The sequence below is a fragment of the Scyliorhinus torazame genome, chromosome 5 (assembly GCF_047496885.1).
Source record: "Scyliorhinus torazame isolate Kashiwa2021f chromosome 5, sScyTor2.1, whole genome shotgun sequence".
Taxonomy (NCBI): Eukaryota; Metazoa; Chordata; class Chondrichthyes; order Carcharhiniformes; family Scyliorhinidae; genus Scyliorhinus; species Scyliorhinus torazame.
Window position 1 is genome coordinate 151,377,731 of NC_092711.1, and position 13,037 is coordinate 151,390,767.

Genomic DNA, 13,037 nt, shown 5'->3' on the forward strand with positions numbered 1-13,037 from the left:
CTAGAATTGTGTGTTTGAATTTCTATCCTTGACTGACAGTGATGACTTTTGTCATCTCCTTTTACAGGACATTAGATTGGATGTTGAGTCAAGATCTGCCAGTCATCGTTGCATCAGGACCTGAATATCATTGGCCTTTGAATCGAGAAAATGTTTGTGCATTCTAAGCGTTTCAAAATATTTGAAACATCAGTATAACTGGAAAAACACCAAGATGCACATACCCGACATGAGAGTGTCCCAGTGCACTGACTAGAACGAGATTTTACCAGTTACACCGCCAGAAAAAACAGCATCCCAATCACAGCAGGGACAGACCGTACACGTGTTCTGTGTGCATGAGGCTTGGTTGTCCAACCTGGAGAGACACAGTCAGAGCCACACCATGGAGAAACCGTGGAAATGTGGTGACTATGGAAAGGGATTCAGATCCCCTTCTGTGCTGGAAATTCATCAAAGCAGTCACACTGGGGAGAGACCGTTCACCTGCTCCGAGTGTGAGAAGGGTTTCATTAATTCATCCAGCTTCCTGAAGCACTTGCAGCTTCACACTAGGAGAAGGCCGTTCACCTGTCCTGAGTGTGGGAAGGGATTCAGGCATTCATCAAATTTACTGATACACCAACATGTTCACACTGGGGAGAGGCCAGTCACCTGTCCTGAGTGTGATAAGGGATCCATTAATACATCCGGCTTGCTGACACACCGAAGAGTTCACACTGGGGAGAGGCCGTTCACTTGTTCTGAGTGTGGGAAGGGATTCAGTCATTCATCAAATTTACTGATACACCGACGGGTTCACACTGGGGAGAGGCTGTTCACCTGCACTGAGTGTGGGAAAGCATTCATTAATTCATCTCACCTGCGGAAGCACCAGCGAGTACACACTGCGGAGAGGCCATTCATCTGCTCGGAGTGTGGGAAGGGATTCACTCAGTAAGAAGCCTCAGCCCCTCTTCATATGGCAGGAACGGGCCCGTCCCAACACCACATTCAGGTCTGGAAACGTCTGAGTTGAGACTATCCTGACTGAGCTGAGAAAATTCAGAAAAGACATTAGTGACACCCTTGGGACAATGAAAAATTCAGTCTCAGAACTGGAACAAGCTGTCAGCGGTTTGGGAAAGAGGATAGTGGAGCCTGAGAACAGAATTAGTATGGTTTACGATAGTAACATTCACAGATACAGGCTCCTTTCTTATTTACACCAGAGAGACAGACGGTTAGAGGACAGATGTCAGAACCTCGAACATTTCATGAGATGGAACAACCTGTGAATTTATGAGGTGCCAGAAAACTCAGTAGGTGGGACATTATCCGCTGGGTCGAAAGCTTTCTCAAGAACCTGCTTAAACTCCCGATCGATTTCCCACTGCAACAAGAGTGGGCTCACAGATCACTGCAACAAAAGCCGTCAGATGCTAATTCACCCCAAGATTATTTGTGGTGAAATTTCTCAGCTCCAGATGAAAATGTTAAATTAATTGCATACTCTAAATTTTTTTTTTTTTAATGTGAAAGGGTGACATAAACCCATTGAGAGAAAAAAGATGCTCTGTCAGTTGAAACATCTGAGCTGCAAAACTGCATTTTTACAAGAAACACATTTGTCAGACATAGACCACAGTAAGCTGGGCAGATCCTGGGCAAACCAGGGATTCTTATCCTCTCGTGCATCAGGCTAAATTGCACCTTAATTGGAAAAAATAATTATGTCCTCTAAATTTATATTTTAAAAAACAAGCCCTGGCCTTGGTGGCGACATAAACAAATTTTATAAGACCGTTAAAGACATGCATCCACCTTTACTTCAGCAGGCCTATCGTCACTCATTAGAAACTGGATCATTGGCTCCTTCATGGAGAGATGCAATTATAACGGTCATTCATAAGGAGGGGAGAGACCCAACAGAGTGTGGGTCACATCGCCCCATATCATAACTTAATTGTATCCTGAAGGTTCTAACATCAATACTGGCCCATAGAGTAAACAGGATAATAACTGAGGTGTTAACGCCCAGACCAAACTGGGTGTTACACTGGAGACAATCTCCACAGGCTCCTTAACATCATGACTCATGTCCAAGGGAATGGAGTTGAGGCCATGATCTTATCTTTAGATGCTGAAAAGGCATTTGATCGAATATCATGGGTGTACCTATTTCAGACTTTACACCAGCCTGGAGTTTGGACTCAAGATCCTCTATTCAAATCCACGGGCTTCTGTTCGTGTGAACAGTCATATTGCTGAAGTCTTTGGGCTAGAGAGGGGAACAAGACCGGGTTGGTATCTGTCCCCCTCTTCTGTTCACTTATGTATAGAACCCTTAGCCCAAATGATGAGAGACAAGACAGACAGAAAGGGGTTCTAGCTGGAGAGGAAAAGCACAAGTTGTCATTCTATGCTGATAACGTCCTGCTTTACTTATCAGATCCTGCAACATCCATATTTTCTATGAAAGAGAGTATTTAAAAGGTAGGCTGTGACTCGGGTTATAAAGTTAATGTTAAAAAGATTGAAGCAATGGTGGACAAATCCCAACCATATGGAGAAACAACGTGCCTTTAAATGGCACAGTCGGACACTAAATACCTCAGTATTCTTGTCCCACCAACAATCGATAGAATATATGGAGCAAATTACACTCGCATCGTTAACTGTATGAAGAGTGGGCTGGATGAGTGGCTGAGCCGACCACTCTCTCTGTCAGGACAGATTGAAGGTATTTGGATGAATGTCCTCCCCAGATTGTTGTCCCTGTTCCAGATGTTACCTGTTCAGATTCCTGAATCTGCATTCAATTTGTTACATTGTCTGATCTCCTGTTTTTGGGCAGCTCAACTATAATCTGTGACAGCTTGGTTAACAGACAGCGTAGACACACGGTGGCTGAACCTGGAGAAACCTGCGTCCCAACTTCCATTAACAGCACTGCCATTTCTGGGTAACAGCTTAAGGGATTGCAGAATGAGTGAATGCCAGATTGACTAACAATATTTGGAAAGAAATTCAGAAATCATTCCATTTAACTGGTTCAATCTCGGCTCTGACCACCATTGGGTCTATAAAACATTTAATACTCTCCACGCACGATAAGGACTTTTTAAGAAATGGTCTGAGTATTGCCTCACCTTCACCAGATATTTCAGCAGATACTCCAAAATCTTTTGAGCAGATCAGAGGGGAATTTGGCCGTCCAAATACTAACATTATTAGCATACGTACTGATACAACATTTTCTTTGCAAACATGAAGGGGGCAATTTCATGGATTTCATTTTGGGCATGTTTAACAGGATGGCTTCCAGCGCTTGCAGCGGTTGAACTGCAACAGGAGATAGCAGTGGAAGACTGGGATCAAACTTGTCCTGAGACCAATCTAGTCACCGACCCAAATATCCGGAGGGAATATAAATGGAAGCTCATTCCGTGCTACTTCAGAAGACCACATATTACTGTAAGAATTGGTTCCTCCTCTACAAGTAGTTACTGAAAAGACTGCAGGAAATCATTACTTCCACATATTCTGATTGTGGCCAAATTTGAGAGAGATTGGGATAAGATATTCAAAACATTGGCAGAGGTATTGCACATGGACATCCCACAGACCCTCCTCCAGCTGCTCTGTGAGGTACAATTCCAGAAGAGATGGAACGAAGAAAACAACACAATCTTTTACAGGTTTTGCTGTCATGAAGGGTGTTGTCCTCAAATAGCTGAAACCCATTCTACCAACCTGTGAAACTTGGTGATCCGAAGTCAGAGAGCGATTTGAGATGGACAGAATCCCACATGCATTCCACTCCCAGAGCCAAACATTATTTCAAAGGTGGCTGCCAGTAACGGGAATATTATTCACATGAACTAAACCACAGAGAGCACTCCCGCAACCAACCAAGCCCCACTCATTATATACATTTTATTTGCCTTTTTTTAAAACCGTGTTTTCCCATATATTTCCGTGGTCATTTTTCACTGGTGCTCTATGTAAGGAAACAACTTTTATACGGACCAGTTATTATCATCAAACTCTTGTTTATCTGCTGTATCAACACCTGTCTGTACGTGTAACTTGATTCTCAAAACTAAAAGTGTCTTTGTTATACTGTGTCTTTTATATTTCTGTCAACAATGCCAATGATTGATGTGGACAATTCAAACCATTTTAACCTTTTGTTTCTGTGTGCCGTGAGAAAATAAAAATAAAAGAGTTTTTCAAAAAGCACTCCATTGGTTGCAAAGGGCTTTGGGACGTCCTGTGGTTGTAGAAGGTGCTATAGAAATGAAAGTTTTTAAATTGAAGACTTCTGTCATCTGATCTTGTTATCTGGAACTTAATTGATTTCAGCCACCCCCAACTTACCATTTAATAAATTCACTTTGGGTCAGACAAGACTTTAACCAATTAAGGCAAAGGCAGAATTCTCTGGATGGTAAATTTTAAAAGAAGTTTATTAAATGAAAAAGGTTTACTGAACAACTTTAAGACATTGACTTTTACAACTTCATGTGGGTGATCAGTCTGTAGAAGCGTAACCCTCTCTGGCTCCATCTTTGACAGTAATTCTTGTGGAATTCAGCCTCGGGAGTCTGGCTCTTTCTATGACAGTAATTTCCTTGGAACTCGGCCTCGGGAATCTTCAGTACTTGGCCTGCAAGGAAGACCTTCGTAACCTCTACTTTTATCCCCAAAGTGACCATCTCCTCACGTCAGAGTTGGGCCTGTTGTAACATGACAATTAGTCAATTTGGTCACTGGATAGCCAAAGCATGAGAGGGGGAGATAGAACGGGAGGGGGGGCAACACATTCTAAGAGGAAGGAAAGGCAAACCATGGGGGGGGGGGGGGGAAAGAGAGAGATAGGGAATAGAGGAGAGCCAGGGAGGTGGAGGTGGGGGGGGGGGGGGGGGGGGGGGGGGGAGGCTGGGAAACATTAACCAACTTGACATCCACAGGAACAGAGAAAAAGGAGAACACAGGTGGAGGACGGGAGGGCCGGCTGAAGCAGCAGCGTGCACATGAAGACAACGGCGGCAAAATCCGACCGGGAGAGGCAACACCGGCACCAGACCCACTCGAGGATTGCCCTCCGGAAGTGCCTCGCCGGCACCAACGGGTGCCTACTTACATATATATAGATATATCATATCCTGTGTACGTAACGGCAAAATATACTCTGTTCAAAAATACAATAAAAAACATTTTAAAAATAATAATAATTTGGTAACTGGATTATTTTAATTGGATCCCCAATTACAGACACCACCTTCTCTCATTATCTCAGACAAGAATACAATAGAACTGTTTCTTATTATCCCTTTATCTGATTCTATACAATCCCTTATTCAGACAGTTTCAAATGTTGACACTAATCAGAGCTTGGAGGTCTCTCTTGCCCAAACATTTATCCTCATTGCACATCCTTTTTTATAATAAATTTAGAATATCCAATTCATTTTTTCCAATGAAGAGACAATTTAGCGTGGCAAATCCTCCTACCCTGCACATCTTTTGGGTTGTGGGGGTGAGACCCATGCAGACAGTGACCCGGAGCGGGGATTGAACCCGGGTCCTCGGCACCGTGAGGCAGTAGTGCTAACCACTGCACCACCATGCCACTCACTTCATTGCACATTCTTTACATACACAGCACATACACAGCAAATAAGGTTTTCGTTGTTTACAGCAAATAAAACTCAGTCTTTTACTATAATTACTGATTCATTAATTGTAGCTCAATTAAGGTCAGTACTTAATCATCAGTTACTGACAGGTAGCTAATTAGCTAATTAGTACAGTAATCTTTAATTAATACATTTGGTTACTACAAGATCCACTGATTCAAAAAGACAAGTTTGGACGGCAATAGCTTTCTTTCTTACTCATCGTGATCGGATTGAAGTATCAGCCTTATACTTTTACTTGATGCCAGATTGGACAAAACATAATATTGTGTAGCTGATCAAAATGATAAAATAAATTCTTAGTTTAAACAATTTCTGTTGCTATGCAGCTTATTCAAGCATTTAGGTTGATACAGTGTTACCTTTTGAAATAAAGTTCCTGTCACATAGTCGAGTTTAAAATGGCTTCCTTGACCTTGTTATGTATAATGTTCAGAGTCAGCATAGGCATAAGGGGTGGATTGGGCTCCTTCTGTGCTTTCTGAGCCGCATTTGCACTTAAAGAAAAGTGGTAAATACCAGGAATCCACTTCCTACGAGTGGATTTGAAGCAGAGACATTGGAATGTTTCCCAAAGGATGTTGGAGGGGCACCTGAGGGATACAAATGAAAAGGGACAGATCTATAGAGAGAAATTTCATCTGCTCCAGTCTCTCCAATTAACTGACGTTGCTCATCCCAGGTGCCATTCTCGTAAATCTCCTCTGCACCCTCTCTGAGAACTTCACATCTGTCCTAAAGTGTGGGGCCCCAAAATAAGATTCAATTTTTGAGGGTTAGAATTGTTCAATACGTTAAACTTGTTTAGAACCAGGGTTAGATTACACAGGCAGTAAACATTTGTGATCGCCATTTAGAAAAAGGAAATCGAGCCCTTTGAGAAGGTGCAACAAAGATTCACAAAAATACTACGATCAGATGAAATGGGGCAGCAGTAGGCCATTCGAGGGGCCGGGTGGCCTACTGCTGCTCATAATTCGTGTCTTATCACATCCTTTAGAATAGATTGTAGCATTTTCCCTCCTACTGATGTCAGGCTAATGGGTCTGTGGTTCCCCGTTTTCTCTCTCCCTCCTTTAATATTGGGGTTACATTTACCACCTTCCAATCTGCAGGAACCATTCCAGAATCTATAGAATTTTGAATGAATGAAATGAAAAGAAAATCACTTATTGTCACAAGTAGGCTTCAAATGAAGTTACTGTGAAAAGCTCCTAGTCGCCACATTCCGGCACCTGTTCAGGGAGGCTGGTACGGGAATTGAACCGTGCTGCTGACCTGCCTTGGTCTGCTTTAAAAGCCAGCTCTTTAGCCCTGTGCTAAATCAGCCCCATTTGTGATGATCACCAATGTATCCACGGTCTCTCCAGCGACCTCTTTCAACACTCTGGGATGTAGAGCAGCAGCTTTTGGGGATTTATTAACTTTCAGCCACATTAATGTCTCCATTACTATTTTTTCACCAATTCTAACCTCTTTCAGTCCCTTGTGCTCACTAGTCCCTTGGTTCCCTAGTGTTTTTGGGACAATTAATGTGTCTTCCTCCATGACGGCAGACACATTGTTTAGTTTCTCTGCCATTTCCTTATTCCCCATTATAAACTCTCCTCTCTCTGTCTGGAATGAACCCACATTGCTCTTTCCTAATCTTTTTCTTTTCACAGTCCTAGAGGAGCTTTTCCAGTCGGTTTTTATGTTTATCACCAGTTTGCTCTCATATTCTATTTTCTCTTTATCAGTTTCTTGGTCCTCCTTTGCTGAATTCTAAACAAGTTCCGAAATCTCAGACTTTTTATTTTTAAAGTTAGAGTCCCCAATTCACTTTTCCAATTAAGGGGCAATTTAGCTTGGCCAATCCTCCTACCCTGCACATCTTTGGGTTGTGGGGACGAATCCCACGGAAACACGGGAGAATGTGCAAACTCCACACAGATAGTGACCCAGAGCCGGTATCGAACCTGGGACCTCGGCGCCGTGAGGCAGCAGTGCTAACCACTGTGCCGCCGTGCTGCCCCTGAAACTTCAGACTTACTACTATTTTGTCCAGTTTATGGGTCCCTTCCTTTGATCAAAAGAAATCTTTAACTTTCTTGTAGCCACGTTTGCATCACTTTTCCTGTTTGATATTTGTTTCTGAAAGGAATCTATATTTGATCTAAATATTTGAATTTAAAGTCGCTAAAATTCCCAAAAGATCATCGGCTGCTCTCCCCTTTGAGAGAGAGAGATGACTGGTGGTGATTTAAACTGAGGGTCACCACACCTCAGTTGAGGGGCAATGTTGACAAGGCTGGGCCTTCATGGATAACCGAAGCCGCTAGGGGTGGTTGAAGCCACGCTGTTGGCATTGTGCTGCATCACGAACCGGCCGTCCAGCTAGCTGTGCTTACTGACCCCTTGGTAAATATGTAATAATTCCTTAAATATTAGCTACTGCCTATCTCGGAACATACCATTTAATGTAGTTTCTCAGTCCACCTCAGACAATGTACCTCTCATACCGATAGTTTCCTTCTGTGAGAAACACCCAGATAAATTAGACAAAAGAACCCTGTAACCACCATAGCCATCTTCATGGCAACATGGCATGCTTTGGGGGTTTCCAAACAAAAATGAGAAATAATTATCTTCGAACTTCCAGACCCCTTTCACTCTGTGATCCATGTGCAATTTGAAGCCAAAATCGCAACAAGGCCCAAAAAGCATCAGCCCATTGGAGGCAAATTAGTCAGACCGGTCAGTCCAGCAGAAAGAAAAGTTCCGACCATCCCCATTGTCCAACTGTTAGATGAACGAAATGCAGTCCTGGATGTAAATGAGAGCAGAAACAAAATCAGCAGAATCCAACCCCTGTAATCACTTGTGAACTTGTTGGTGTCTCCGCAGGTGCGATGAATCACAAAATCCCCTCCCACACTGAGAGCAGGTGAATGGTTTCTCCCCAGTGTGAACTCGCTGGTGTTTCTGCAGGTGGGATAACTGAGTAAATCCCTTCCCACACTGAGAGCAGGTGAACGGCTTTTCCCCAGTGTGAATTCGCTGATGTCTGTGCAGGTGGGATTGCAGAGTGAATCCGGTCCCACACTGAGAGCAGGTTAATGGATTCTCCCCAGCGTGAACCCGTTGGTGTGTCCACAGGCTGGATAACTGAGCAAATCTCTTCCTACATTGAGAGCAGGTGAATGGCTTCTCCCCAGTGTGAACTCGCTGGTGTTTCTGCAGATGGGATAACTGAGTGAATCGCTTCCCACACTGGGAGCAGGTGAATGGCTTTTCCCCAGTGTGAACTCGCTGGTGTCTCTGCAGAGTGGATGAATCACTAAACCCCTTCCCACACTGAGAGCAGGTGAACGGCTTTTCCCCAGTGTGAATTCGCTGATGTCTGTGCAGGTGGGATTGCAGAATGAATCCCGTCCCACATTGAAAGCAGGTGAATGGCCTCTCCCCGGTGTGACTGCGTCGATGAGCTTCCAGCACTGATGGTGCATTGTATCTCTTCTCACAATCCCCACATTTCCACGGTTTCTCCATGGTGCGCTTGCCCGAGTGTCTCTCCAGATTGGACAAGCAGTTGAAGCCTTTACCACTCACATGTGGATGATTTCTCCCCGCTGTGAATGGTACGATGACTATTCAGGCTGTGAAACCGGTTAAAGCTCTTTCCACACTCTCACTCAGCTGCCTGTGTGTCGCAGTGCTTTCCAGTCACACTGAAGTCTGAAATATTTTGAAGCGGACAAACATTTCTCCTTCCAGATTATGAGGCTGTTGATCGTCACAAACCTAATAATCGAGTGACTCGAGTGAGATCTGGACTTTTGGTTTGAGATGTCTGTCTGTAATCCCTCCTTTTCTAATATCCTGCAAGTAGAATTCACAACAGACATCACATTTAGTACAGGGCAGAAATTCAGAACAGACAATTTAATTTCTATGAAACATTCTTTCCTCTCTCATTCCCCAAAAGCTGTAAATCTCCATCCCACACACTCTCCCTCCATTCTCATTCTGCTGTATCTAATATTTACCCTCCCAATTCTTCTTAAGGTGCTGATTCAGGCTGATCAATACATCCACGCTGACCACTTCATCTCTCGGACTGAGAGGTTCATAAGAAATAGGAGCTGCAGCAGGTGAGGGCTTTTGTGAGGTGACAGGTGAAGGAATTCCCATTGCTCCCGGCACAAGAAGTTCAAGATAGGGTGATCTCGGGTGTATGGGTCGGGGAGGGCAAGGTGTCGGAAATACACCAGGAGTTGAAAGAAGAGGGGGAAGCGCTGGCAGAAGAGTTGAAGGGTAAATGGGAGGAGGAGCTCGGGGAGGAGATCGAGGAAGGTCTGTGGGCTGATGCCCTAGGTAGGGTTAATTCCTCCTCCTCATGTGCCAGGCTCAGCCTGATACAATTTAAGGTGGTCCACAGAGCGCACTTGATGGGGGTGAGGTTGAGTAGATTCTTTGGGGTAGAGGACAGATGTGGAAGGTGCTCAGGGAGCCCGGCGAACCATATCCATATGTTTTGGTCATGCCCGGCACTGGAGGGGTTCTGGAGAGGAGTGGCGGGAGCAATATCTCAGGTGGTGAAAGTCCAGGTCAAGCCAAGCTGGGGGCTAGCAATATTTGGAGTAGTGGACGAACCGGGAGTGCAGGAGGCGAAAGAGGCCGGCATTCTGGCCTTTGCGTCCCTAGTAGCCCGGCGAAGGATCTTGCTAATGTGGAAGGAGGCGAAGCCCCCCCAGCCCGGAGGCCCGGATAAATGATATGGCTGGGTTCATAAAGTTGGAGAGGATTAAGTTTGCCTTGAGAGGGTCTGCGCAGGGATTCTACAGGCGGTGGCAACCGTTCCTAGACTATCTCGCGGAGCGTTAGAGGAAGGTCGGTCAGCAGCAGCAGCAACCTTGGGGTGGGGGGGTGGAGGGGGGGAGGAGGGGAGGGGACGTCTTGGGAGTGGGGGTGGGGGGGGGGGGGAGAAGGGGGACTGCCAGGGTGGGTGGATGAGCAAGAGATAACATGAAGGGTTGGGGAAACTGGCACGTACGAATGAGGGCCAGTGTACAAAGCTGTGTAAATATATCATCTTGCCATGTATATATCTTGCTCTGCGCGATTTCTCGGGGTTTTTTTGTTACAAGGGAGGGGGGGGGGGTTTGTTTGTAAGGGAGAAAAATTGTGTTAAAAAACTTTAATAAATATATTTTTTAAAAAAAGAAATAGGAGCTGCAATCGGCTATTCTTCCCTTCAGACCAGCTCAGCCATTCAATGAGATCATTGGCTGATCTACATAAGCACCATTTCCCCACAATGCCCTATATCCCTTGATATCTGTAATATCTAGAAACCCATCAATCTCTATCTTGCAAATCCTTAATGACTGAGGTTCCACACTCTTCTGGGGGAGAGAATTCTTAATTTTCCTGCCTATTCCCCAAAACCCTTGACTCCCTTGTCAATCAGAAATTGGTAGAACTCATCCTTGAAAATATTCAATTCCACTGATCCCAGTGGAAGAGAAATCCAGAGACAAACAACCCTCCGAGGAAAGAGATGACTGGAAATATATAATGTAGCTACAGTACAATATATGTATTTAAAAAAAATTAAATTCAGAGTACCCGATTAATTTTTTTCCAATCAAGGGCTAATTTAGCATGGTCAATTCACCTATCCTGCACATCTTTCTGGGTTTATGGGGGTGAGACCCACGCAGATGCGGGAGAATGTGCAAACTCCACATGGAAAGTGACCCGGGGCTGGGACCGAACCAGGGTCCCCAATGCTAACCACTGCACCACCATGCTGCCCTCTACAGTACAATATTACACAACTAGAAATAATATTAAATGTACTTTATTACAGAACCATCAATATATCGAATCTGTATTATTTCACACTAGGCATATCTCTGTCCGATATTAATTTACTGACCCTTTAAATGTCAGCCATCTCCTGGGGTAACCAGCCCTTTAATTGTGAACATTGGGAAAGAGACCATCCTTTTAACCAGACAAATAAATGTATCAAGCTGAGGGAGCAAAGGATGTCAATGTCTTTAAGAGAGAAAGAGAGAGAGACCTGGGCCAAGCTTTCCAGAGTCTGCACCCTCCCTGGATTCACTTCCTTTCCCTTCAGTTGCTGCAAGTTACCAAGTAAAGGTCAGAATGAGAAAATAAATGAAAAGGGAGAGAAAATAAAGTGTGTTACTCACAGATGTTTGGAGACAGGAGACAGTTTCCGTCTGTGAAGCTCAATTTTCATTCATACAAATCCGGCGCACTGATTGACTGGAGAACCAGAGTCCTTCCGGTCCTCCAATTTTTCCCATTGGTCAACACCTCAGCAGGAAGATCAGGGTGTTGACTCTCCTCCGCACATGCGCAGCTTCCCCTCACCCTTGCATATGCGCAGTCCCGGGCCGCCTACCCACGCGGCGGAGAGAGCCTTTCTCCAGTGCGGGGAATTGTGGGAGCCGCGGCCGCCATTACTCATGTGGAGCCCAGTCTCCAAACTCCTGGGACTGGGATCAAGAGTGGGGCTGCGGGAGGAAGCAGTGACCCAACCCTGACACAAAGTCACTGGATTTGTTTGTGACGTCTCCCTTTGCAGAACAGTTTGTTAACTTCAGGTGTAAAGATTTAGTCACCTGGGTGACATATTGGGGAGGGAATAGGTGTGAGTGAAACTGAACCCGAGAGTCAGCACCTTCAGGGGAGGAGAATTGGGGGGAAAGCAGGAGGAGGATAGTGGGATGAAGTAGTGTTACAACCAGTAGGGAGGAGGTAGAGATTGGGGACACAGATTTATTGTTTGAGACAAAGAGTGATTCTGCTGTTGTTGCTGTACCAAATCTTATTGATGCTGAAGGTTGGGGCTTATTTTTGCTGATGTTAGAGACGCCTGTAACTGAGATGGAGTTTAAAATTCTGGATTTAGGACAAATGAACCAAATTTGAATTGCACACCCTGTGTCATGTCCTTCCTGTAGTTCAGTTGGGTCTGCTGATTGCTGGGTGATCAGTGTCTTTTTAAGAACTGCTGTTTGTGATCTCTCCACATTCATTCAGGGACTCTCAGCTGAAATTACTTTACAATAAAACAGTTCACTTTCAGCTTCGCCCCCAAACAAATCCATTGGTGTGAAATCAACAATTCCAACCTGATTGAAATGACATAGAATGGACATCAAATAAACATGCCATAAGGTCCACCTGGTCTGTGATGGTTTTGATGCTCCACATATGTTTCCTCCCAGTCTTCTTCACCTTCACCGTCAGTCAGGGCTCAGCGGATAACACTCCTGCCTCTCAGTTCCAAAGGTTCTGGGTTCATTTCTCAATCAGGACTGGAGAACAAAACCA

At 44.6% G+C, this 13,037-nt stretch overlaps 1 protein-coding gene across 1 annotated transcript in view; it reads right to left on the reverse strand.

Annotated features, from left to right (window-relative positions):
• Positions 1–4,917: 4,917 nt before the first annotated feature.
• LOC140422099 (uncharacterized) overlaps positions 4,918–13,037 on the reverse strand; it is a 63,610-nt gene continuing 55,490 nt past the window's right edge. The window contains exon 5 of the mRNA XM_072507115.1: positions 4,918–9,066. Coding sequence (XP_072363216.1) covers positions 8,541–9,066 — 526 coding nt within the window. The 3' untranslated portion in view covers positions 4,918–8,540. The remainder of the gene's footprint in view (positions 9,067–13,037) is intronic.